The sequence below is a fragment of the Ovis aries genome, chromosome 1 (assembly GCF_016772045.2).
Source record: "Ovis aries strain OAR_USU_Benz2616 breed Rambouillet chromosome 1, ARS-UI_Ramb_v3.0, whole genome shotgun sequence".
NCBI lineage: Eukaryota > Metazoa > Chordata > Mammalia > Artiodactyla > Bovidae > Ovis > Ovis aries.
In genome coordinates this window covers 173,983,221-174,010,225 of record NC_056054.1, presented here as the reverse complement: position 1 = coordinate 174,010,225, position 27,005 = coordinate 173,983,221, and the positions used below count along the sequence as shown (strand labels likewise).

The 27,005-nt window shown below is 38.2% G+C and overlaps 2 protein-coding genes and 1 long non-coding RNA gene across 8 annotated transcripts in view; 2 read left to right on the top strand and 1 right to left on the bottom strand.

Annotated features, from left to right (window-relative positions):
- LOC121816373 (uncharacterized) overlaps positions 1-203 on the top strand; it is a 34,088-nt gene extending 33,885 nt beyond the window's left edge. Inside the window, exon 3 of the long non-coding RNA XR_006055940.1 lies at positions 107-203. This is a non-coding gene — a long non-coding RNA (uncharacterized LOC121816373). The remainder of the gene's footprint in view (positions 1-106) is intronic.
- The window catches only part of HHLA2 (HHLA2 member of B7 family), a 153,542-nt gene extending 139,493 nt beyond the window's left edge, over positions 1-14,049 (bottom strand). For all 5 annotated transcript variants that reach the window (XM_042230925.2, XM_060404268.1, XM_060404267.1 and 2 more), the window contains exon 1: positions 13,899-14,049. The gene's annotated coding sequence lies outside the window, so the exon portion shown is untranslated. The remainder of the gene's footprint in view (positions 1-13,898) is intronic.
- A 263-nt stretch (positions 14,050-14,312) lies between these two features.
- IFT57 (intraflagellar transport 57) overlaps positions 14,313-27,005 on the top strand; it is a 69,844-nt gene continuing 57,151 nt past the window's right edge. For both annotated transcript variants that reach the window (XR_009597926.1, XM_027979840.3), the window contains exons 1-3: positions 14,313-14,614; positions 17,712-17,874; positions 18,577-18,695. Coding sequence is in view for 1 of the 2 variants with exons in the window: in XM_027979840.3 (XP_027835641.2) it covers positions 14,403-14,614; positions 17,712-17,874; positions 18,577-18,695 (494 nt within the window). In the remaining variant the exon portion in view is untranslated. The remainder of the gene's footprint in view (positions 14,615-17,711; positions 17,875-18,576; positions 18,696-27,005) is intronic.

Below are 27,005 nucleotides of genomic sequence, written 5' to 3'. Positions count from 1 at the left end.
GATTTACTTTGTGCATCCGTTAGCAAAATGTGTCCCAGGATGATTGCTTCTTTGCTTTACACCATTTCAGCTTACAAAAAGTTTAATAGGAACATTCTACTTTCAGATAGCGGGGAAAACTTGTACTCTAAAATTCTTGATTTGTGTGACAAATCCTTCTGAAAAGAATGCAGCAGGATTTTTAAGAAGATGCTTTTTTGGAAGTAAGTATTTGTTCCTCTTGAATTAATTTCACTCTGATCAACACACATTAATGCTTTTTGAAGTAGAAGTAATAGAAACTTGGGAAGAAAGTGAAAACAACTCAGAATCTATTACAATTGAAGAAAAGAATGTCAAGTACATTGTGAAAAGTATACCAGATATTGGGAAAATTTATTTCAAAGCACTTAGATCATTCAAATGCTAGACAGTCTCTTATTCTGAAAAACAGTTCAGGCCTGATAGGAGGCTCAAACTAAACTCTGGAATCATTTAGGAAGTTACAGAGGAAAGAAAAAAGGGAAACACATATATAAATTCAACAACCCAAATTACAGTTTCAGGGAATAGGTATATAATCAAAAACACAGGAAAGGACTGCATTAGGAAGCCAAAATTAAGTTTTCAAAGAAAAAGCAACAAAGACAGGATAGACCCCCTGCTTAAATAGGATTAAAAAACCATCCAGTGAAAAGAAGTAGAATTGCTTAATTTTGTTTTTATTTCTTCTTCATAAAGGATAAAAAAAAAATCTTTATTGTATGGTTGAAGAGTTCTGATAGAAAGCTGAAGCCCAAATGGATAGAGCAAAATGATAATGTAGGGAGGAAAATTCACATTGCACAATGTCACAGGGTAGTGTAGTCAATCCAACAAGCAGTATTTGTGAAAAAGAAGATAGTTCTGAATTTTTAATCCACAGCAATATGATGTAAGATAGAAGCAGTAACTTTCCTGGGAGGATGATATAGCTAGTAGCTGCATTTCAGATTCAACTGTAGAGAGATTTTAAACACGTAGATATACAGGCTCCGTTCAAATGCAGTAAATCAAAACACCCTTGTTGGCTGGGGGATGGGCATAACTGCTGCTCAGTGAACTAGTCTTTAGTCAACTAGGATCGCCAACCCCATACATTTAGGAAGACTCTCTTTAAATATTACTTTTAGAATCTAAAAGGTTAATCCTCAATTACCTTGACTTTATAGCCAGAAACTGCCAATGACAAGTAGGTATTATATAAAATATATGTCTTACTGGTGCATACTGAATGATACCTTAAGACTCATAAGTTCAATTAATTTCTCAAATGAAAAGAATCTCCTCTCTAGTTCTGTAGCTTTAATTAACATCAAACGTAGGTACCCTACTTCCCCTCTCTCCATGAAACTTACAAATGATCTCTAAACAGGATATAACTACCCAAACAGATTTTTCTGGACTCATGGTACTTTTCATTATTATTTTAAGCTTTCAACCCAGTACTTTACGCAAGAACAAAGTAAAAGAACTATCCCTCATCTCTATATACATATTTCCTCTTTGATCAAGCCTGTCAGAAGTGAGAAAGAGAGACCATGGAGAAAGCAGTCCGCTTTGTTCTCTGCTAGTCTGACTACAAAAACAAATGGAATGTAGGAAAGATAAAGGTATAATCCTACGCATCTTTAAGAAAGACAGGCCCAAGTGCAATAATTAGATTCCATACATCTCAAGGGAAACGTACTGCTTCATCAAATCCATAATGAAAAGCAAGGATTGGTAAGAAAACTTTTTCTAATTTCAACGGATCTTTGTTTTCTCTTTAGAACTGTGCAGATTTCTTAAGTTACCATGCTATGCAAATTGTTACAGGCAAAATCAGAATCATAAATAAATGATATCTACTGCCACACAAAACTAAAATAAGAATTTTATATTTAGTGACAGGTCAGAGCTAAGTTTGCAGTAAGGATTTCATTCGTGATAGAGCTTTGTACTGAGCTTTACTAGTCCTGAAGCCAATTTATTTTAAATGGTGGATTTGCTTATCTTCCCAACTCATTTTAGTTTGGAAACCCCGACTTCTCTCTGATACCTCTGGATTCTCCAAACAATATCACAAATTAGCGAGCTCTTCATGCATAAATCACATAGAGATTAAACAAACTCAGGGGTAATTTGACACAGCCGTAAGATGTAGTTTTGTTTGGTCTCATTTATTTCCCTCTTGCTTCTTCTGTTACTTTGCATTTTAACCACTGTATAGATGGAGATTTAATCCATTTTATTATCTAATATTCTTCATTTACTTTTTGGTAATATTTTTAAAGGGAGACATAGTAGGGGAAGGTTGAAGAATTGTTTGGAATGTCCTTCAGGACAAAGTCCTATCATTCTTCCCACTTCTCTCATAGTTTCCTTACTGTGGTAAACACTGCACTTGAATACACTGAGAAGGTTCTTAAGAAGTCATTAGGCCTATTAAGGCCATTTAATTACCTTTGGATGAGAACTCAGCTCCCTAATTCCCAGTTTAGAAAGGCCATTTCAGGAGGCAAGCTAGGATTTTATTATTTTGGAATTAAATGTCAGACTATGGTTGAATTGTTTATCAACCACCTAAGAAAAAGGAAGAATCTTGAAATAGTTCCCTGCAGTTTTTTATTTGGAAAATTCCTAGTTTTCACCATCCTAGATTTAATTCAGATGAGGAAGAAAAGAAGACTTAACTCTTATTGTACAACTGGAACCACATGAAGTTGTAATTTTATTATCCTACATAGTTTTGCTCCCAAAGCAGGTTTAAGGGAGGAACAGTTAATTGAATGCCTATTAAGCACCTGTGTGCCAGATGCAGAGGAAGATGGAAACAGAAGTAAATGGGCAATTATAACACAAGTGAAGTGTGTTATGATGAACATAAATCCAGGAAGCTAGCAATGGCAAGAAACTAAGCTGCAGGTTTTCTACAGCCTTCCTTGCAGCCCATTGACCTTTTGAGGTGTTCAGGTGCCAGTCCTTTCAGTGAAGTTTTAAGAATTCAGTAATCACAGGTATGCTGGGACATGCCCCAGAGAAGACGCCAAAGCACTATATTTTGTATTCTCTACACAAAGAAGAAAGTGACATATTCCAAACCTGGGAAAATTCACCCCACCCATTTACAGGGTGATATAAAAGGCTTCCAGCTTTGACGGAGGCCCTTGGACTGCACGTCCAGTAAAGTGTGAGCACTTCCACACAGGCTTTCTTCCCTTTAGTCTGCACATAGATCAGTCTTACACCAAGACTGAGTGTTGACCCAGCCTTTGCCAGTTCCCTTCCCATTTTCCAGTCAAGGCATATAGACTAATAAACAAGACTGCCTGTTCAATCACATTTTGGCCTCTGATTCCGTAAAGACTCAAACTAACACAAGTGCTTTAGAGAAGAGTCACCTAAAGAAGAAGGATCCATTGCCATCTTTAAAAAGAAACTCTAGAGGAAACAAAAGGGAGGAACTGAATTTATAGAGTGAGGAGAGGATGGTCACATGGGGTAAGAAACAAGGGGAATATGTATAGCCATTCTCCCCATTCCACCCTCTCAGTCTCAACTGAGAAGAAACTAGAACCATCATTCGGTGTGAGGAAGTTAATCAAAGCATGACTTTGGTGGTACTGACTACAAAGGCAGATAAAGGCAGAAGAGATAGAGGATCTAAACAGCCATGGTTAAAACAGCATTAAGATTGGTGGCTCTCCCAGACAAGAAGACTGATAGATACTTCAACCAGGATGAAGGATCGGTGAAGGATGACATTACTTACTACTGAGGGCAGATGGCTACAATTTCAAATCAGATGGAAGTAATTTAGTAATTATTAAGTAATGCAATTTAGTAATTTAAGGGTTGAACTTGAATCTACTCGAAATAAACCTAGTATGAAAACTATAGCTTAATATTTTCCTTATTGTAGTGACCATCGAAAGGGCTTAAAATCATCTTGTTAAGAACCATCTTTGCCATACGCAGCCTCTGGGTCTTGAGTTCTAGTGAGATCTCTAAGCTGTAGGGGATCCGAATATGACACATTAAAATATGCTACACTGACTTAAAGATTATTTTGAGTTGAAGACAGCTAAGAAATAGCAGATGCCAAAAAAATAAAAAAAAACAAAACTAACTCTCTGCCCTCCCCTACATTTGCCTAAAACTAAACTTAGACTCTTCAATCACTGGAGATGCCTTCCAACCTAGAGCCAGCACGGAGAAGAATCTACATGACATGGTTTACCAAAACAATCCTTATCTTCCATTGGTTTCCTCCATATATTTACCTTGGAAGCTTAAAACCCTTTTCCTTTGTCTTATCTCTTCTCAACATATTTACTGTCCTTTGTCAAAAATACTACATGAGCCCAATTCTAACCACCTCTAACCACCTCAGTGAGTTACTCATCACTGATTTCTCCTGCATATAAGCTCACCACACATGTTAACAAACTGTTTACTTTTCTTTTGTTAATCTGTCTTGTCAGCAGAGCCTCAGCCAAAGAAGCTAGAAGGGCAGAGGAAAAGTTCTTTTCAACTTCAGCTTACTGGACACTTTATCTTAGTCATTATTTATTGACCTGGTAACCGCAACTCATTTGAGATGATAAATCAATTCCCTTAGTAGAAGCAGATATACTAGGAAATTAGTAAAATTTATGTTCCAAGGAGCAGTGCTCCTTGTGTTATCCCTCCTAAGGCCCTGAGGCTCATTTTTAAATCAAAATTTTATATTTCTTTATATGAGGAAGAATCCCCATCTCCAAATTCCGTAAGCTTCAAGCTTCACAAAGCCCAGATATGCCCCCCGGAGGCTTGTATAGCAGACTAAGAAATGTGGATATTGTCCCAAATGGAGGATCATGTATGGATGTCAGGCAGGACAGTGATATGTCCATATTTGCATTTCAGAAAGATTGCTCTAGGAACAATGTGAAAGAGGACCCTACTTGCAGGGAAAATATAAGGAATCTGACATTGTATTCCAAGCAAGAATAAAGACCTTTTTCTTTTTCTTTTGTTAAAAGGACTTGTGTTCCTTTTGAAAGAGCAAGATCCTCTGGCGCATTTCTAATTTTACTTATAAAAGCTCTGGTCTCCCATTTCAGAAGTATTATTCTTCCTCCTAGAAGCTGAGGAGATTCGGATCTTTTGCAGTGTAACAATCCTTCCTCGCCTTCAGAAAGCAAAATATGGAGCTTCCATATTCAACAATGCTAACTTACCAGCATACGGAGAATGGCAAGAATTTATTTTAAAATTACCTGTCAGTTTAAAAATCGAAAATAGAACAGATTTAAATAGAGTATATGCTATATCCCTGGATGATAAACTTAATGTTACAAAAAATATACGAAGAGTACATATTTTAACATTAAATAAATTTAGAGCTCACCTGGAAGAAGAATATATCATAAACAAGAAGAGTGAGCGAGTTAGAGGTGGGTTGTTCTACCTGAGAGTAAATTTAAAGCCACAAAAAACAGGGCTTTTTTCCAAAGGCATGAGAATAAGCAAAGAGAAGTCTGTTTAAAGTCTGAACTTTGAAAATGGACCAAGTATAAACATTCCATGTGAATAGGGTAAGAATGAGCTGGTAGATGGCTAGTCATCTTTGCGCAGTTCTGTGGGATGAAGGGGAAACAATCAATTTTCCCTCCAGGTGGGAGCTGTAGGGAAGGTCTCTCATTCTTCCTGGTGGCTGAGACGACCACACAGTCTATGTACCTCACAACTGTTTATTCTTCCTCAGAAAGCGACTATGACAAATCCACACACTGCCTTGGGGTGCTGCCGAGAAGGAAGAAAATTTTTATACAGAGTTTATGAGTATTCCTCTGCCCTCTATAATTTGTTGCAATGTACATTGGGGCATGCAGATAAAACACAAAAACACACTGAAAATGGTAAGATGTTAGAAAGTCACAAAAAGTTTTTAGTTTATGCTCTTGATTCAGGCCTGGGTCAGATGATAAAGACTCTGCCTGCAATGCAGGTGACCCAGGTTCAATCCCTGGGTCAGGAAGATATCCTGGAGAAGGTCATGGCAACCCACTCCAGTATTCTTGCCTGGAGAATTCCATGGACAGAGGAACCAGGTGGGCTACAGTCCACAGGGTCACAAAGACTAGGACACAACTGACTGATTGACACTTTCATATTGGGGTGAGGGCTTTAGAATGCACTGACACACATTTCAGTTTGAATTCTTAGTGAATTGGACATAGGTGCATGTTCTTCTTCAGACTGAAAATACCCGACTCTACAGGCAGACCCCTTGCTAAAGTTCCCAAGTAAAAAGAGTCAAGTCAGCCCCTCTGCACCTTTCAGCTAAAGGGCAACACCACCCACAGACCTCTCCAGGCAAGAGATCTACCTCAATTATATAAATTCCCCTACCAATTTCCCCTAAAACTTACAACTCTTCTGAGCCTAGGTTAAAAACAGACCTCCAGAGAAAGTATGTACAGAGGAGACACAAGCAACTCTGCCTCGTGGAGAGGTTTGACAGAAGTCTGGAGAGCCTTTTTCAAAGATACACTCTACTTCTCCATATCCTAGATTGCAGCTCCCAATTTACACATATATCCCACATGAGCGTGTGCGCTGTTTGAGCACAGAGGCCAGGCTCATAAGTCTTTGTATCACCATGCCCAAGCATGTGCCTAACACATGACACATACTCAAATATTTGCTGTATAAAAATTTAGCAACTACTCTGTCAAAAGCAAAATTCTGATCTCTAGATCAGTTAGTTTGGACTTTCACATTCTTGCCTTCAGAAAGAAAAAAATTCTCTCATTGTCAAAATCTCACTAGATGCAAAGCAGAATGGATTAGTTGTTCTAATCAGACAGCAAAATATGTAGGTATGGAGTAGGAAATCGTTTCCACTAAACAGCTAGGAATAAAAATTAGATGTTTGGATTTAATGCTTTAGTATCATGCAATGGTTTGGGCAACGGGTTCCAGAACCTCATGAAAAGGTGCTAATAACTGTTCGACAAACAGCCATCAGAATGGCTGTTGTATTGTGTATTGCAATGCAGAGCTGTACTACTGAAATAGAGTGGGATCCTATGGTCCTGCATCCCTATATCCTCCATTTGTCTTTGTCTCTGGAAAAATTTTAGCCAGAGAGTAAGTTTAATCAGAGAAGTGAGAAAATGCAGAAACAAAGGTAAACAGTCAAAGAAGATCAAGTAATAATAATGTAAGCATAATCAAGGACCTTTGGTTCCTCCTCAAGGGCTACGGATAATATTCTGAGCCATATTCAGTCTTATAGATACTGAATCCTCCACCAAGTGGTAGAAGTTAACTATATGAAGACCAGACTGTAGCCATGATATAAAGCTGCCACAATTCCAAAAACTCAAAGAAATGGAAACCAACCAGTCTTGGAACTGAAGGTTCATTGTACTTAAAACAATGAAAATAATGCCGGTTAGGCCACTGATGACTAATTTCAAGGTGAAAGTCAGGGCTACTGTGCTGTGTCTGCATGTAACCCCATTCCTCAGCCTATAAAAGCTCTTGCCTGTGGGTTGTCAGTGGGGGAGGGGGGAAGGGGGGTAGGCCTTTGGGCTGGCATCTGCCTTCCACCCTCCATCCCCCACCCGTTGCCAGGATCCAAAATAAAGCAAACCTTCCTTTTCACCAAGCCGGCCTCTTTATTAGCTTTTGAGTGGTGAGCAGCCACGATGGTTACACTATGAAAGTGTGGCATCTAGCAGATTTTGCTTTTATTAGGCTCTAGGGACCCCCATTAAGAATGATTTTTTTTATGACATTTGCTATTTAATCTCCATCTTGAATTTAATTTTTCCTTGAGGGAAAAGATGCTGTCCCAGACTGAAAAATAAATCGAATCACCTCAATCTAGACCTTAAAGAATAAACCTATTTCTATTTAACCTTCAAAACTCTGACAAATCCAATCAATCCTTCTTGTTAGTACCCAATATACATCAAATTAAGTGTTACTAACATATATGATGCAATAGAAAGCTGTATCAAGAAACTAGAATGAATGTTTCAAGATTTGCAGAGTTACCTATTTTCCCATCTGACAGTATATACTATAGCTGATCAATCTTTAGCAGACTTCAAGAAAAAAAAAGCTTAGGACCATCTTCACTACTTCAGAACCACATAAGAAATTCAGAAATGTTGCATTTTAACGTCAACTATTGCAGTAAAAGTTGCCAGTGCTTGCCCATGTCCCTTTTCACCAGGTTGATAATGCATTTCCCAGTTGCTATGAATATTGGGGGCTCAGTGTTCACAGCTGCATTCTTTTCCAGAAAATTACCCTTGCCCACCCCAACAGATGCCACCCCAACCAGAGATGTATGTGGACAGCCTACAGCCAATGAACCAGGGAGGAAAGGGTATAAAGGGCTTTCTTGCCCTACAGTGGATACATCCTATGGTGCCATTTGTGCCCCAGGGAACATACCATGGTGCCCATTACTACATTCTGTTGAATCTCCTTCCAAATATTTAACTATCATTTTCTCACCATTCTAATTGCCCCTCATCCCAGTTCAGAACCATCTCTCACCTGACTATTCAAATTGCCAAATCAGTAGGCCCTCCTCTACAATATTGCCTGAATACTCGAAGATGCAAATATAATCATCTTCCACACCCCTCCCACAGCACACACATCTACGTGAAACCCTTCAATAAACACCCCCACCATCTACACAGGGAGGAAATGGAACTCAGTTCACCATGCACTTCGTTTCTCCTCCAAGAAAATGAAACCAGGGAGCAAAGTCTTGAAATACATAGAATGTAATCGGATGGCATTTATCTATCTTGAAAGCCAAAGTTAGCTGAAACAGTTAATTATTTATAATCTTGGGGGAGTTAGAAGACTTCCTTCCATTTAGTAGAGAACTAAAAAAAAAAGAAGTAAATCCAGGGAAATGCGTTACAAAACTATTCACTTCTAAGCTAGGGAGTTTGTTACAGCAAGTTAGGACTTGGTGTGTCCTATGGTGTTCTGGGCAAGAATCTCTTGTATTTCTGGCCCAGAAATTGGTACACTGGATGGGAAATTTCACAGGTTCAGGTAGGGATGATTAGTTGCCAAGTGGGTAAGCAATGAAGAAAGTCAAACCTACAGTAGTATAATTATGTTAAAAAAAAATATGTGCTTCTTTGATATTTAAGTATCTAATGTTTGAACGTTTAGCCTGTTAGAGAAACAGACTTGAGATTCTGAGTAATCGATTTAGACTTTTGGTTTACATTGACACCTACCTTTACAAACAGTATTGGAATATTTAATAAAACTTATTTCCCTCCTCTCCCATTTTTTACTTTTAGATTCAGGAGATTTTATAGCATCTGAAATAGTTTGTCAGATAATATCAAAACAATATAATAAGCTTATGTTTCTTACAGTTTAATACCTCTATAGAAATTTAAGTTGTAAATCCCCTCATTAAACTCTGTTGTAACAAACTTACTGTACTTACAAATTGAATAAGATTTGAATATCAAAATAAAAGGGTAAGGCTTCTCATTTTGAAATTTAACGCATTAATAAATCAAATGTATTTAACAACTAATGTAACCCCTGAAATAATATTTTCTGTGTTAGGTCACCCTCAAAATCATTAGGATCTCAGTGACATACAAACCCAAGTTCAGATCCTTGTAAAATCATAAAACACAGCAAAACTGAGCTGAATTCCTATATGACAAAAATGTCCCCTCCTTGAGATGGTTTCTGAGTTTTCTAGCTCACTATCACCATTCCCCATACCACATATACACATCACTCAGCCACTCAGTTACCTTTACCCTGCTGGTTTTTATAAAGGCATTAGCTGCTTCAACCCATGTATCCAGAGAAGTGGTTCTCAGCCAGGGGCCTACTGTCACCCAGGGGCCAGCAGGCAATGTCTAGAGATATTTTTGGCTGTTACAGTTATGCATGGGTGCTACTGGCATCCAGTGGGTAGAGGCCAAGGATGCTGTTAAAATCTTACAGTGTACAGACTAGCTCCCAACAACAAAGAGCTGTCCATCCTAAAATGTCAACCATGCTAAGGTCAAGAAATTCAGACCTAAAAGGATACTTCTAAAACTCTCCAACATGGCACAGAGGCCTTATAATGATCTATCATCTTTGTGTGTCCTTGGAACCAATCCATTGACATTAAATAGATCACAAGTATCTTTATCATTTAGAGTCCTCTTTGGTATTTAATTTCTTAAAATTTGAAGAGTTTCTCATTTATTCTTTATTTCCTTCAAAAAATCCTCCCTTACATTGAAATTATTTTGCTTCCTTCTAACCACCCTACAAGTATTTCACATTTATGTCCTCAGTCCATATGGAATTTATATCCTAGAATTCAGAGATGTAATTTTGTTTCCATATAGATAACCCATAGCTTCAGCAGCATTTATTGAATAGTTTATCTTTTTCCATTAGTTGGTAACACCAACTTTATCATATACTGAATTTTTATATAAACTCACCTGCTTCCAGGCTATTTTCTATTTATTTTTGAGATGCCATTATTTTAAATTATATATTTTATTAGGGAACTTACTATCTGATTTCTTCCTCACACTTCTTTAAATTTACTCTTACGTGAGTTTCAGTATCAGCTCTCATGAAATTTTAGTTGCAACTAAATTCCATAAGCTCCAACTGAGCTTATGGAATAAGTTAAAGATAACTGATTTTTCTTTTGATGAATATTATATTCCTATTTGGATTTTATAAGCCTTTAACAATTACTCTGTAATTATCATGACAAACTTATTCCTGGGTGCTATATATAGTTTGTTTCTGAGGTGTTTGGTTTAAGTAAATTTTCTGATCTCTAGCACAGTTTTGAAGAGGGATATCTTCACTTTGGTTTTGACTTTTAAAGGCTTATCACCTAATGCTTTACATTTAAATGTTACTTTTTTCCTTCTAGATTTTTGGCCAATACTTTCTATCAGGTTAAGAAGTTTTATTCAGTTAATGGCTTTCTAAGTTTTTAACATCCCGAATGGGTGGTACTAAGCCATTTAAAGCAGAGACATTACTTTGCCAACTAAGGTCCGTCTAGTCAAGGCTATGGTTTTTCCTGTGGTCATGTATGGATGTGAGAGTTGGACTGTGAAGAAGGCTGAGCGCCGAAGAATTCATGCTTTTGAACTGTGGTGTTGGAGAAGACTCTTGAGAGTCCCTTGGACTGCAAGGAGATCTAACCAGTCCATTCTGAAGGAGATCAGCCCTGGGATTTCTTTTGGAAGGAGTGATGCTAAAGCTGAAACTCCAGTACTTTGGCCACCTCATGCAAAGAGTTGACTCACTGGAAAAGACTCTGATGCTGGGAGGGATTGAGCGCAGGAGGAGAAGGGGACGACAGAGGATGAGATGGCTGGATGGCATCACTGACTCGATGGACATGAGTCTGAGTGGACTCCGGGAGTTGGTGATGGACAGGGAGGCCTGGCGGGCTGCGATTCATTGGGTCGCAAAGAGTCAGACACGAGTGAGCGACTGAACTGAACTGAAGCCATTTATAAAACAAAGCAACTTTGTTCTTTAAGTCTGCTGAATCTTCTTGGAAGACTTCTTATATTCGGAGATGCAACTGGAAAGCATTCCTCCATCTTTGAACCCGCCTCCTTTTCACCCCTAGCTTTGCTCATCTCTCAGGGAAATCCCTTTAGCTTAAATCACCTTTGATTGGAATGCTCCTCAGTTTTCTGAGATTAACCCATTCACAGCAATGTTTTAAGGGCTTTAAAAATTACTTCTATCATTTCACAGGCAGTTTGCAAGAAATAAAATTCAAAGTTAGAAGCCCAGCTCTTAATTGTGGTCAACACATACAACGAAGGATAATTTCTAAGATTCTTGAAGTACTCACATGCTGCAACATCCTATTCTTTCAAGTTCTTATTTAACTCCGCAATCAGTAAGCAGGTCCTGCCAAAATACTAACACAAACGTACCCCAAAACTTCTGGGTGGCTGAGAAAGCTGGAGGAGGATTTGAGTGTGTATTCTCACACACGTGAAGGGAACTACTTCCATCAGGCAAAAGGCCTCTTGAAGTGTTAAACTATTGTGGGTATACAAACATTCAGCAAAAATAATCTCCAGGCCTTATAAAAATGAAATAGTATTTCAGAGTATTCTTTCCTATCTTTTTTTCCCTGTGGGGAAAATATGCTCAGCCTTGAACAGTTGGTTTTTCCTTTGTTTCATTTTTTTTCTGTGACAGTTACTAGTGGACAGTTTATATTTTAATCTCATTTTTTTTATTCTTCACATAATTAAGGGGGAAATAATTCTTTATACTGGTTTCAAGCCAAAATGTATCAGCATTGTACTTGGGTAGGAAATGGTTAGGTTCTAGGAGAGATTCTCCCCCCGATCCCCATCAAATGTCCCCAATCAAAATACATATGTTGTTGGGGAATTTCTTGTCAGCCAGAAAACAATGTTTGACGGTTTCATTCTGAGTGTTATACATAATTTTCTGAACATGTCAGAATATCTTATGTAAGCAGTCTGCCTTCAAGTGAACATCTCCTTGATTATAATCAATTTACCTGTAAAGTCTGACACTGTTTTGAGAGTCATCTTAAAAAGCCACAGGTTACTTGCTAATCAAGGACCTCAAAGCATATGTGCTGTGTTTAGACACTCAAGCATATGACTGAGCTTTAACTTTTTTCTTCCAGTCCTAAAAGACTATGCATCTATCTTGTTCTCTGAAAGTTACACAGACATATCACAATATGCCTTACCCACACATGCAGTGATTGCTGTTGGTATATATCAGGGAGAAACACCATTCTAAGAAGGAAAAGAAAAACAATTTGGCAGTGGGCTTTTGGCAGTGGGGTGGAATCAAATCCAAATTTTGCTCTCATTTTTATTAAAAGCCGCCGTTAATGACCTACAATAGGCAAACAATGCTATTTATTCTTAAAGTGGTCTCCCCCTTTGAGCTATTTTCTATATGAATCAGTTACTTTATGTATTTACTTTCTTCAGTAAGTAGGTAAAGGTATTTGCCTTTCTGATTTTTCATTCTGATCCTTTATAAATCTCAGAAACAAGTTAGGTCTAGACTGATATAAAAATGAGAAGTGCTCTTCTGCCCATTTTTCTAACAAAAAGATACAACAAATAAATTTCAGACTTCAGCTCTGTCAAAAAATGGGCCTCTGTATTTTCTAGTAACAGATAAAAGTAGAGATCAAAAATCACATAAACACAAACATAGTTTCAACCTCTTGCCAAAAGTTTTCATCTCCCAGGAAACCCCCAGCATCTACCACTTACCTGATTTTTTATATAGCTGGTAGGAAAACTGCTTAATACACAAAAGTTTCTTTTTGAGACCTGTAAAGCAGTCAGTTATGCCCCCTTCCTTGTATTGGTATTTTCCAGGTCAACAGCTGCACAGTACAGTAGTAACATTCTGTCATTAGCCACACTTAGAGCTACAGGGCAGGGAATTCCTCTCAAGATTATCTCCTTTGCTATTTTAACAAGCCACCCCAAAACTTGACACAACATGTAATGGCCTTGATTAAACAGCAGGATGTGAGTTTAGAATTTTTGTTTCTGAGGTACAACAAACACTTTCTTATGCCTCCTTTCTGCTTATCCTCTGCCTTTTTTCTTCCCCTCCCAACCAACAACTTTTCTCATCCCTGGAGTAACAGCAGAGAATTATAATACTTCAAATCTTGCAATATACTGTTAAATCAAATACTGCATTCCCGAATGAGAGAAAGATTAAGAAAAATAAGGAAAATTCTCTTTGGAAAACTCCTGAAGTAAAGGGAAACCGATGATATCGAATATCTTTACAACTGTGAAAACTTTCAATTTGAAAACGAAAAATTAAAAAGATACCAGTGGGCTATGGTAGCCTTCAATACTGCACGCCTTCCTCTCTCTTTAATCTTTTTATCTGCTACCAGCTGACTCAGACGCCGACTCAGGGGCTCTTGAGGACCGTTCCAAGTCTCCTAGAGCCTCCTAAGGACCATCAAGAAAGCACAACAGAAACGCCCGCAGACCCTCCCTCTTTAAAATGAAGCGGTAGGAGGCGTGGCCCAACGTGACTAGGAGAATGCCACGCCTATGGGGCGGGGCTGCTTCAGCCTCCGCCTCTCCAGAGGCGGGGGAAGGGGCGGGGGAAGGGGGCAGGAGCCAGACGTGACGCCCGCAAGGAAGCCCTCCCTGGTTGGAGGGAATTTAGAACGTTGGAGCGGGGGAAGGGGGCGGAGTCTAATTTTCCTGTTGGTGTGCCCGGGTCGCCTGGGTAACCGGCCTCGCTGGTCCTGGCTGCGCCAGCGCAGGCCGCGGAGGTCTGTGGGTCAGACCTCGCGCTGGGCTCTTTCGGTCTGTTCCGTGATGGCAGCCGCCGCCGCAGTGGTCACCCCGTCGGGTTTGGAGGATGAGGTGTCTCGGTCCCGCGGCGAAGGAGCGGGGGAGGTGGTCGTGGAGAGGGGCCCCGGCGCGGCCTACCACATGTTTGTGGTGATGGAGGACCTGGTGGAGAAGCTGAAGTTGCTCCGCTATGAGGAGGATCTCCTCCGGAAGAACAACCTGAAGCCCCCGTCCAGGTGGGTGCCCTCGTCCCCCGAGCGCCTGGAAGCCGGCTGGGCCCTGGGGAGAAGCCTTCCTCTGGCCTTTGGGGGAACTCCGAGCGCGGGTTACCAAGCACTTGCCTCTGTCTTCCTACGCAGGAAAGAGCACTTCACCCCAAACTTGGCGACGTAGGGCCGGACTGCTCACGGAGTTTAGACTTGGTATTTTTGTAGCGAGAGTAAAGTTTTGGAACTTCAAATAGGACTGGAAGGCAGCTTGCCTAGAGCACTCACGCAGCTCCATAAAACGCAAACTTTTTTTTTTTTTTCCTGATTGTAAACATAATAAAACAACCTCTTAGAAAACTCAGAAAACTTACAATGTGTAAAGTACTGCAGTCACTCATGATCTCATCCTCAAAGATGAATGCCATAATCAGTTTAGCTGTTTCTAGTTTTTGTTTTCCTTTTCGAGAATTTGTCCCTACAACTTGTAACTTTTGTATCGGACACCTACTTGTGCATTTTATAAGTGGTTAGTAAACTTGTTCACTAATTGCTATCTTTTAAAAGATTTCTGTCTTTGCAGTAACAGTACTTTTGGAAACTGAGAAGTGAACAAGACAAATGAAGTGACAATGGAATTGTCTCTTTTCATAGAACCTGAAGTTCTGCTCTATTCTGTTGGGGGGAAAGTCCATCATATTCTGAAGCCGCGGCTGGTATTACTTGCTGAGGATGATGGACAGCCAGAACTTTCTCTTTAAATTAGTGTAGCCTAGTGATAGGCCTCATAAACTTTGTAGATTTCCTTCACATTAATACTTTTTTTTTTGTATTAAATTTTTGTTTTTGTTTAATTGTGTAAGAGGCAATTTAGTTTAAGAATCTGTAGTACTTTCTCTAAATGACTATACCTAGGCTCAAATTATTTTCAAATTATTTACCTTGACAGTTTAAATTTAATTCCTTACTCTCTTCCAGTAACTTCCATTAGAAGATAATGTTGGCTTCATGTAAACTGCCCATATTGCTAAGCCAGTCCATAATAGAAAAGTTAGAGGAAGAAATAATGTTGTTTGATCCATGATATAAATTGTAAGATTGGAAGTTATTACTTAAATGAATAGGGTAATTCATAAACAGTCAACATTTTCTGTTAATAAAAATGTTTTTTTTCTCCAAGTATATTTTTCAAACAAAAATAAATTGGCTTTAAGATTTTGTTGATAACAATCTGTTATTTCCTCAGAAGTTCAGGAGGGTACTTTGAGTCATGGATTTGCATGGAAATATCCTAGTCTAAAGGTTCTCAAAGTATGGTCAACAGATTAGCAACATCAGCATCACCTGGGAACTTATTAGAAGTGTAATCCTACAGGCCCTTTCCTGAGTCCAGTATATCAGAAATCTTAGAGGGTGAGGTGTAGAAGTCTGCTTTTGCAACAAGCCTTCCAGGTGATTCTGATACCCACTTAAGTTTGAGAACCACTAACCTAAACAGCATATTAAAAAGCAGAGACATTACTTTGCCAACAAAGGTCTGTCCAGTCAAGGCTATGGCTTTTCCAGTAGTCATGTATGGATGTGAGAGTTGAACTATAAAGAAAGCTGAGCGCTGAAGAATTGATGCTTTTGAACTGTGGTATTGGAGAAGACTCTTGAGAGTCCCTTGGACTGCAAGGAGACCCATCCAGTACATCCTAAAGGAGATCAGTCCTGGGTGTTCATTGAAAGGACTGATGTTGAAGCTCCAATACTTTGGCTATCTGATGTGAAGAACTGACTCATTTGAAAATACCCTGATGCTGGGAAAAGATTGAAGGTGGGAGGAGAAGGGGATGACAGAGAATGCGCTAGTTAGATGGCATCACCAACTCAATGGACATGAGTTTAAGTGAACTCCGGGAGTTGGTGATGGACCGGGAAGCCTGGTGTGCTGCAGTCCAAGGGGTCACAAAGAGTCAGACACGACTGAGCTATTGAACTGAACTGAACTGTCTTGGGTCTCCAGTATCTATCAGTATCCATTCCTCTGTCCTGGAGTTGTTATCAGCTAATAAGGGAAAAAAAAAATTATTAGTAGTGGGTGAACATATACCTATTTGGAAGGACTTCATAGCCTTTTTTTCCCTCCCAGCTGTTATTTTCCAGAACATTTAAACTATCCTGCAAGAGAAAAATTGGGAAGGAAAAAAAAACTGGAAAAAAATCAGGAAGGAGTAGATTGCTGATTCTTATGAAAAATAGTTATAGTATCTATAAATCTAATTGTAAACAATAGTAATAGCTTCACATAAAAGCAAAATAAGGTCTTTGATCAAAGTAAAAAATGCTGTGGCTTACAGGTTTTATTCCTTAAAAGTTTAGGTGTGAATCATGTTGGTTCTCATAGGGCTATTTTTAAGAGGCTAGGGGCTTTAACCTAAAGTCCACAAATGTTTGTTAGACTGGGATATACACAGGCAGTGGTTCTTAATCCTGGCTGAACCTTAGAACTATCTAGGAAGCTTTTGAAACATATCTACCCCGGACTTCACTCCCCAGAGTTTTGATTTAATTTGTGAGGTAAGAAACAATGTTTAGTCAGGTAGCAGTAGTTTAACAAGCTCTTCAAGTGATTCAGCCAATTGAGAACAGTATACAGTATACAGCCAACTTGAGAACAACTGTTTAACGTGGTGGGTAGGTTAGAAACAGTAAGTAAAGATTAACAGTGACTCTGTATTAAAAAAAAAAGTAAAAATGCTTAGTAAATAATCATTACGATCTTTATTTTAAACTCCAAGAGTCTCTTAAATTTCAAATTACCATTTCAGGAGATACTCTCTTACTAACTATCCTGACACATGATTTTGTTCAGAGTTCTACACTCATCAGTGCATTTTCTGGGTCAAAGTCTTTGAACTAATATTTTGTGTCCAGTAGAAATTGCCCTTATCCTGTTGATTAAAATCTTTAATATAAGAGTGTGGTGGGTTACTAGAAACCTCAGAATGAATTGTCAGTGTCTTTTGATGTTAAAGTCATTGGGACAAAAAATCCTTCGGCAGTTTCGGATTTTGTTCGTTTAGCTACTATGGACTTGTTTGCAATATTTCATATTCTGTTCTCCTCCTTTGTTTTGGAACAGACACTATTTTGCACTGCCTACCAATCCCGGGGAACAGTTCTACATGTTTTGTACCCTCGCTGCTTGGTTGATTAACAAAGCAGGACGCCCCTTTGAGCAGCCTCAAGAATATGATGACCCTAATGCAATAATATCTAGCATATTATCTGAGCTTCGATCATTTGTAAGTATAAACAACTCCCTTCTCTCTGCATGTTTGTAGTTAGGACATTTTTAATATTGATAATTCAGCAACATAAATGCCAGCCTTTTAGAAGAATTCTCTGTGGATAACTGTCTATGTGTATGTTCAGTGTGTGTTCATTATTAATGTTGGTATATCTCAGAAATGAATTTATGTATACTTAGTTCACCTTCTAAAAAATGATTAAAAACTAGAAAGCTGAAACACTGTATTTTGAAAAGAAACTTTGATTTAATAGACCATGACAGCAGTGGTACTTTTCATTTCTGACTTTTCCTGGGGACAAGCAGTAAGAATTTTTGGCACACACATTATTAATTTTTGACAAGTGAATCACTTCATCGTTTACATAGTTGTTTAACAGTATGACACCAACCTAGTGGTTTTACTGATTTTTCACCCTAATAACATCAGTGATTTGTTCTGCTTTCATGAGGTTATTGCCTTTTAATTTGATACTTTTGACAATAAAACATCTTCATTTTCCTTTTGTGTTTGTATACCAATGGATTTTTAAAAGACTAAAGAGGTGGATTTCTGAGAAGCAATGTAATTACAGTTATTTTAAATCATTTGAAGAATCGAGAAGTGATACATTTATTCAACAGTACTTTGCTTAAAATATTTTGACATTTGCAATATAAATAACAAATAATACCCAGTTTATCTTTTGTATTTCAGGGAAGAACTGCAGATTTTCCTCCTTCAAAATTAAAGTCGGGTTATGGAGAGCATGTATGCTATGTTCTTGACTGTTTAGCTGAAGAAGCATTAAAATATATTGGTTTTACTTGGAAAAGGTAAAAATTACCCAACCTGGAAATAGTAATTTTATGTGCATAGCTTTTTCTTCTAACTGTTAAGAGCTATTTAACTGAACTGATAAGAAGTATTTCCTCTTGACCATTAAACTGAAAATGCCGCAGGTAATTAGAAAAGTCAGTACAAACAAAATTGGAGCTATCTAGTCATTGGAGATAGTCTCCCCAATTCAAATATGTAGTTAGTAAAGATTTAACTGTAACTATATCCTAGTCAATTGAGTATATTTTTTGAAGTTTCTTTGAATATATTTATTTATACAAACAAAGATAGTATATACATGGGAAGTAACTGATAGCCTACAAATTTAAGGAAAAATGGAAATTAATAAAGTATTTCAAGTGGGATTTTTTCCTTTGTTTATAGTGATGAGGCAAGAATAGTACTGAAGAAGACACTCTGTTAGATATTGTTCATTACTTCTTTCTCTGACCTATGATTTGTTTATATTTCTATTGCCATATCTTTCCTGTGGTATTAAAGTCATTTGTTTACAGGTCTTTCTTTCTAGAAATTATGAAATCTTTGTATGGCAGTTAGCATAGCATTTGGTATATCATAGATACTCAATAAATGTTGACCACATGGATGAGGAAATAAAATATTTAGAAACTATCAATTTGTATAGATTATAATTAGAAAATATATAAATTTTGTCTTTTGGAGATTGAGATTATTGATAGGTTAAAAATTGTGGAAGGCATTATTTAGGTAAAAACATGAGCAAACAGTGATATTGAAATAGAACTAATTTCTTGGAAAGTACATATATTATTTCTATATTTTAATGTATTAGAGAAGGAAATGGCAACCCACTCCAGTATTCTTGCCTAGGAAATCCCTTGGATAGAGGAGCCTGGCAGGCTACAGTTTATGAGACTGCAAAAGAGTTGGGCACAGTTTAGTAACTAAACAACAACAACAAATTTTAATGTATATTCAGTTACATTCTCTCAGGAAAACAGTCTACTCTCTATTAATGAATACTTTTAAAAACTTACTTGACTTAGGTTATCATGTTGAACCATATGAAATTACAGATATTCATCTATTTTTTAATTAAAAAAGAGTGGCAATTGCATATGCTCCAACTCAAACATTACGACTTAGTACAGTATGGAGAATGAGTATATGATCCACATTACTTCCTTATTAGATTCTATGAAAAGTTATGAGATATCCTACATTTGTAATTTTTAGAAATTTTTAAATTTTTTGCCCAGTGGATTCTAAATTCAGGAACTATTAGTATTTCAGCTACTATTTAATTTGGTACTTCCTTTGTTTCTTAGTATATCTTATTCTTGGCCACGTATTGTAATTTGGATAATTTATAGGGACCGTATATACACTGAGAGGGAAGGAGGAGAGAACATTGAAAATCAGATTAGAAAAACATTGAAAATCAAAATTACATATCAGCTATGTGATATATAAGTGAGAAAGAAGCTACATGTTTGTATATGCTTATTTTATATATTTAAATATGCTAAAATAAACCCTAGAAAACATAGAAATCCTAGGAAAACATTGCTTTTAAGATATAATCTAATTCTAATTAGTAAAAACAAAAATAGGAAATTTATCCTTTAAGATTAATTTGGTGTATAGTACTTTCCTTCCTTAATATTAAATGTCAATTTTTGTTTTTTGTTAACCTTTCTGAGGTATGGATTTTTATAAGTTTCCAGAAATAAATGCAAATACTTCTGAATATTTTTAATATGAGAAATATGTGTCATTAATCTTTTTTTAAAGCATTAAAAATTTCAGTATTTAATAAGGATTATTTAACTTAATTTCAATATACAGTCATTAAAAGGAAAGAGAAATAGAAACAGTAAAGAAGCATAATAGCACATACATCACCAAATTAGGCCAACCAACATCCAGAACTTAAGAGCATGCTGGGAAGCTCCAAATAATAGCAGTCTGGAGTCCCAGTTGGGAAAAGTATGTCCACGCCACAAATGAGACTTCAAATTGCAGTTTTAGGGGCTTTTGCTTATAATCCTAGGGTGCAGACTACTATTATCATTGGTTTGTGTGCAAAAATGAAGCTTTGATTTTATGTTAACACTTTTACAATGCTGTTTGTTTTATCTTACGAGTCATAGGATTCCATTAAATCCTGGGCACAGTTGGCCAGGCCTCCAGGAGCTCAAGAATTCCAGGCCCACTCCCTTTTTTATTTAAAGTGCTGCCTGACTAGCTGTGCTTGCAGACAACCATCGAATATTCTGTGGCCAGGCACATCAGAAGCAAGGTCAGAGACCTGCTCTCTCGTGCTTCTGAAGCCTGAACCAAAGCTTCCTCCATTTTAATTTCCATAATAGCCTCAGGATTATTTATACTTAAGAGCATAGGAATAAGGCAAAATAACATGAACAATCTTGTTAATTCTATAGGTCAATTAACAATTCCAAACAGTCAAAAGAAACAAAATAAAAAACAGTGAGTTAAACAATGGAAAAAACCCATTTCTGAGTGATAGGGGATGTAGTAAAGGAAAAGTCCCACCAGGAATGAGAGGTATGTTTTTGTACATTAACTCCTATATCTATTAACTTATCAGCTATGATAATAGTAAAACAGTAAACTATTCTATCAAGATACAATTGTGTTTTCCTATGCTCAGATGGCAGTGGCACCCCACTCCAGTCCTCTTGCCTGGAAAATCCCATGGATGGAGGAGTCTGGAGGGCTACAGTCCATGGGGTCGCTAAGAGTCAGTCACGACTGAGCGACTTCACTTTCACTTTTCACTTTCATGCACTGGAGAAGGAAATGGCAACCCACTCTAGTGTTCTTGCCTAGAGAATCCCAGGGACGGGGAGCCTGGTGGGCTGCCATCTTTGGGGTCGCACAGAGTTGGACACGACTGAAGCAACTTAGCAGCAGCAGCATGCTCAGATGGTAAAGAATCTGCCTGCAATGCAGGAGACCTGGGTTCTGTCCCTGGGTTGTGAAGATCCCCTGGAGGAGGGCATGGCAGCCTGGAGAATCCCCATGGACAGAGGAGCCTGGTGGGCTATATTCCATGGGGTCACAAAAAGTCAGACACTACTGAGTGACTAACCACAGCATATGAAATATTTTAATACTTTGATTCCTTGCAAAATCTTATGTAGGGGTTCTAAGAAAAAGCTACTATTACGAACAGACAAAGTAGGAAATAACATTGAAGTCGATAACACCTGAATTTTCATGGTGGAGGAGTGAAATAATAATAGATGGTCCTCTTCCAATATAAAAGATTAACATGTATTAAGCATCCAGAGAAAGGGATTCCTAAGTGATACCTGGAGCTAATGTTTACATCATCAGTTATAATACTTACTAATTGAGGAGTGCTTTCAAAAAACATATTGTAGGTTTTAGGGGAAACTGTCCATTCACAATAGTTGATGGAGTTTTCCAGTATGCAGGGTTCCCCAAATGCAAGAAGCTGTTCCACATCACAGTCAGTCTATCATAGCCTTGTCACAATCTATCAGTAAGTAGGTGCAACTGTTAAAGTAACACATGACATTGGCATATAATCGTTGTGTTCAAGGCTTGAGCTGTATCTTTATCAATGGGATGTGATCTAGCAGACAGATAAATTTTGTCCATAGAAAGGCAAAATTAAGAAAGGACAGGCCTTGTTTGCTGAACAAGTGAAGTTATCCTGAATTCAGGTCCAGCTCAGGTTTCTCCAGCTGAAGATTATCCTATAGCTTTCTTCATATTTTCTTTTAATCGAGGCATATCCTTGAAGGTTGAGGCGTGAATGACAACCCACAGTACAGTCAAGCTTCCAAGAATAACCTATTCATGAGATTAACAGTGGTTTAAATGGCATATTTTTCTTGTCTGGGGATCATCACTAATACAGTATTATCCTTCCCCTGAGCAATCACATCAGCAGGTGTGGGAGGACCACTAGGCTGCGTTACTCAGACTTCAGCTCCAATTGCATGTATTTCTTTTTTTTTTTTTTAAGATCATTATATAGTCCAGTTGTTTTCAAACATGACTGCTCATTAGAATCACATCTGGAACTTTGGAGAAAAAACAATAGCTGGGCATTTCTATTTTTTTAAAAAAATTCCAAGATCATTCTAATGTGCATCTGGATTTTAAAAAGTGATTACAGGTTTTCCTATTAAATGGTAGTTTTAGTGATATAGAATTCTGTTATTTTCTGTTGACCAATCATGATGCAGTGGTATTAAAAGGGATAATAGTTAAATAATCACAATCACAATAGTAGATGACTTTTATCAGTTTTCATAATCAATATCCAGACAAAAAATAAAAGATAATTACAATTGCAAGCCATAACGGAAACATGATTAACCTAACATATAATAATTACATACGATCTAGAGGGTTAAGTAGACTGATGAGGTAAGTGGAAGTGCAAACATGCCCATGTTTTCATCCACCAGCCAGTCTATATATTTTGGTATTTAATCCATTTACATTTAAGATAATGATCCTGTTACTATTTTCTTAATTGTTTTGGGTTTATTTTTTATAGATCTTTTCCTTATTTTGTGTTTCCTTCCTAGAGAAGTTCCTTTAGCAGTTGTTGTAAATAAAGCTAGATTGATGGTGCTGAATTCTCTTCACTTTTGCTTGTCTGTAAAGCTTTTGAGTTCTCCATCAAATCTGAATGAGAATCTTGCTGGGTAGAGTATTCTTGGTTGTAAGTTCTCTTCTGTTTTAGCACTTTAAATATATATGCCAAAAAAAATATGTTACTCCTTTCTGTCTTGTAGAGTTTCTGTTTAGAAATCAGCTGATAACCTTATGGGAGTTTGCTTGTAAGTAATTTGTCGCTTTTCCCTTGTTGCTTTTAATAGTTTATCTTTGCCTTAATTTTTTGTCTTTTTGATTATTGTGTGTCTTGGTGTGTTCCTCCTTGGGTTTATTGTGCCTGAGACTTTCTGTGCTTGCTTCCTGGACTTGTTTGACCATTTCCTTTCCTATGTTAGGGAAGTTTTCAGCTATTATCTCTTCAAATATTTCCTTGAGTCTTCTCTCTCTCTCTTCTCCTTCTGGGACCCCTATAATGTGAATATTGGTGCATTTAATGTTGTCCCAGAAGTCTCTTAGGCTGTCTTCATGTATTTTCATTCTTTTTTCTATATCCTGTTTTATGGCAGTAATTTCCGCCATTCTTTCCTCCAGGTCACTTATCCATTCTCCTGCCTCAGTTATTCTGCTGTTGATTCTTTCTAGTGTATTGTTCATCTCTGTTCATTTGTTCTTTAGTTCTTCTAGGGCTTTGACAAACATTTCTTGCATCTTCATTCTTTTTCTGAGATCTTCCTAGATCATCTCTATCATTACTCTGAATTCATTTTCTGGAAAGTTGCATATCTCTACTTCATTTAGTTCTTCTGGGGTTTTGTCTGGTCCCTTCTTCTGGGACATAACCTTCTGCCTTTCCATTTTGATTAACTTTCTGTTATGTGGTTTTCATCCTGGTAGATGCAGGATTGTAGTTCTTCTTGCTTCTTCTGTTTGCTCTCTGGTGGATGAGGCTAAGAGGCTTGTGTGAGGTTCCTGATGGGAGGGACTGGCAGTGGGAAAAATTGGGTCTTGCTCTGGTGGACAGGGCCCAGCTCAGTAGAACTTTGATCTGATTGTCTGCTGATGGGTGCATTCCCTCTCTGTTAATTGTTTGGCCTGAGGCAACCCAGGCCTGGAGTCTATAGGCTCTATGTTAGGGTTAATGGAGATCTCCAAGAAGACTGACCCAAGGGGCACCTCCCATGACTGCTGCTGCCAGTCCCCCTGTCCCCACAGTGAGCCACTGCTGACATACGCCTCCAAAGAAGACACTCAAACACTAGCAGATACGTCTATTTCAGTCTCCATGGGGTTACTACTCCTTTCCCCTGGGTCCTGGTCTGCATAGGGTTTTGTTTCTGTTTTCCAACAGTAGAGTCTCTATTTTACCTGCTCCTGTGAAAGTCCTATAATCAAATTGTGCTGGTCCTCAAAGTCAGATTGCCTGGGGTTTCCTAATCCCTTTGCTGGGTCCCCAGGCTGGGAAGCCTGCCTTGGGGCTCAGAACTTTCACAAAAGTAGGAGAACTTCTTCGGTATTATTGTTCTTCAGTTTGTGTGTTACCCACCCAGCAGTTATAGCATCTTATTTTATCATTATTACACCCCTCCTACCATCTTGTTGTGGCTTCTTTTTCTTTGGATGTGGGGTGTCTTTTTCTGGTGGGTTCCAGCATTCTGTTGATGGTAGTTTAAGAGCTAGTTCTGATTTTGGTGCCCTCGCAGGATGAGATAACTGCACATCCTGTTACTCTGGCATCTTGATCCAGTACCCTGTGTGTCAGTGATCTTGGTGGAGAAATAAGTGTTCAATACTTACTTTTACTTTCCAACACAAGAGATGACTCTACACATGGACGTCACCAGGTGGTCGATACCAAATCAGATTGGTTATATTCTTTGTAGCCAAATATGGAGAAGCTCTGGACAGTTAGCAAAACAAGACCAGGAGCTGACTGTGGCTCAGATCATGAGGTCCTTATTGCCAAATTCAGACTTAAGCTGAAGAAAGTAGGGAAAACCACTAGACATTCACATTTGACCTAAGTCAAATCCCTTATGATTATACAGTGAAAGTGACAGATAGATTCAAGGGATTAGATCTGATGGAGTGCCTGAAAATCTATGGATGGAGGTTCATGACATTGTATAGGAGGCAATGATCAAGACCATCCCCAAGAAAAAGAAATGCAAAAAGGCAAAATGGTTGTCTGAAGAGGCCTTACAAATAGCTGAGAAAAGGAGAGAAGTTAAAGGCAAAGGAGAAAAGGAAAGATATACCTGTCTGAAAGCAGAGTTCCAAAGAATAGCAAGGAGAGATAAGAAAGCCTTCTTCAGTGATCAGTGCGCAGAAATAGAGGAAAACAATAGAATAGTAAAGACTAGATATCTCTTCAAGAAGAAAGATCTCTTCAAGATACCAAGGGCATATTTCATGCAAAGATGGGCACAATAAAGGACAGAAATGGTATGGACCTAACAGAAGCAGAAGCTATTAAGAAGAGGTGGCAAGAATACACGGAACTATACAAAAAAGATCTTGATGACTCAGATAAGCACGATGGCATGATCACTCACCTGGAGCCAGACATCCTGGAATGCGAAGTCAAGTGCACCTTAGGAAGCATCACTACGAACAAAGCTGGTGGAGGTGATGGAATTCCAGTTGAACTATTTCAAATCCTGAAAAATGATGCTGTGAAAGTGCTGCACCCAATATGCCAACAAATTTGGAAAACTCAGCAGTGGCCACAGGACTGGAAAAGGTCAGTTTTCATCCCAATCCCAAAGAAAGGCACTGCCAAAGAATGCTCAAACTACCACACAATTGCACTCATCTCACACACTAGCAAAGTAATGCTCAAAATTCTCCAAGCAAGGCTTCAAGGGTACATGAACCGAGAACTTCCAGATGTTCAAGTTGGATTTAGAAAAGGCAGAGGAACCAGAGATCAAATTGCCAACATGTGTTGGATCATCAAAAAAGCAAGAGAGTTCCAGAAAAACATCTATTTCTGCTTTATTGACTCCACCAAAGCCTTTGACTGTGTGGATCACAACAAACTGGAAAATTCTTAAAGAGATGGGATATCTTACCTTATCAGACCACCTTACCTGCCTCGAGAAACCTGTATGCAGGTCAAGAAGCAACAGTGAGAACTGGACATGGAACAAGAGACTGGTTCCAAATTGGGAAAGAAGTACATCAAGGCTATATATTGTCACCTTGCTTATTTAACTTACATGCAGAGTACATCATGTGAAATGCTGGGCTGGATGAAGCACAAGCTGGAATCAAGTTTCCTGGGAGAAATATCAATCACCTCAGATAAGCAGATGACACCACCCTTATGGCAGAAAGTGAAGAAGAACTAAAGAGAAAAGTGATGAAAGTGAAAGAAGAAAGTGAAAAAGTTGGCTTAAAACTCAGCATTCAGGAAACAAACATCATGGCCTTCAGTCCTGCCACTTCATGGCAGATAGACAGGGAAGCAACGGAAACAGTGAGAGACTTTATTTTGGGGGCTCCAAAATCACTGCAAATGGTGACTGCAGCCATGCAATTGAAAGACCCTTGCTCCTTGGAAGAAAAGCTATGACCAACCTAGTCAGCATATTAAAAAGCAGAGACATTACTTTGCCGACAAAGGCCCGTCTAGTCATAGTCAAAGCTATGGTTTTTCCAGTAGGCAAGTATGGATGTGAGGGTTGGAATATAAAGAAAGC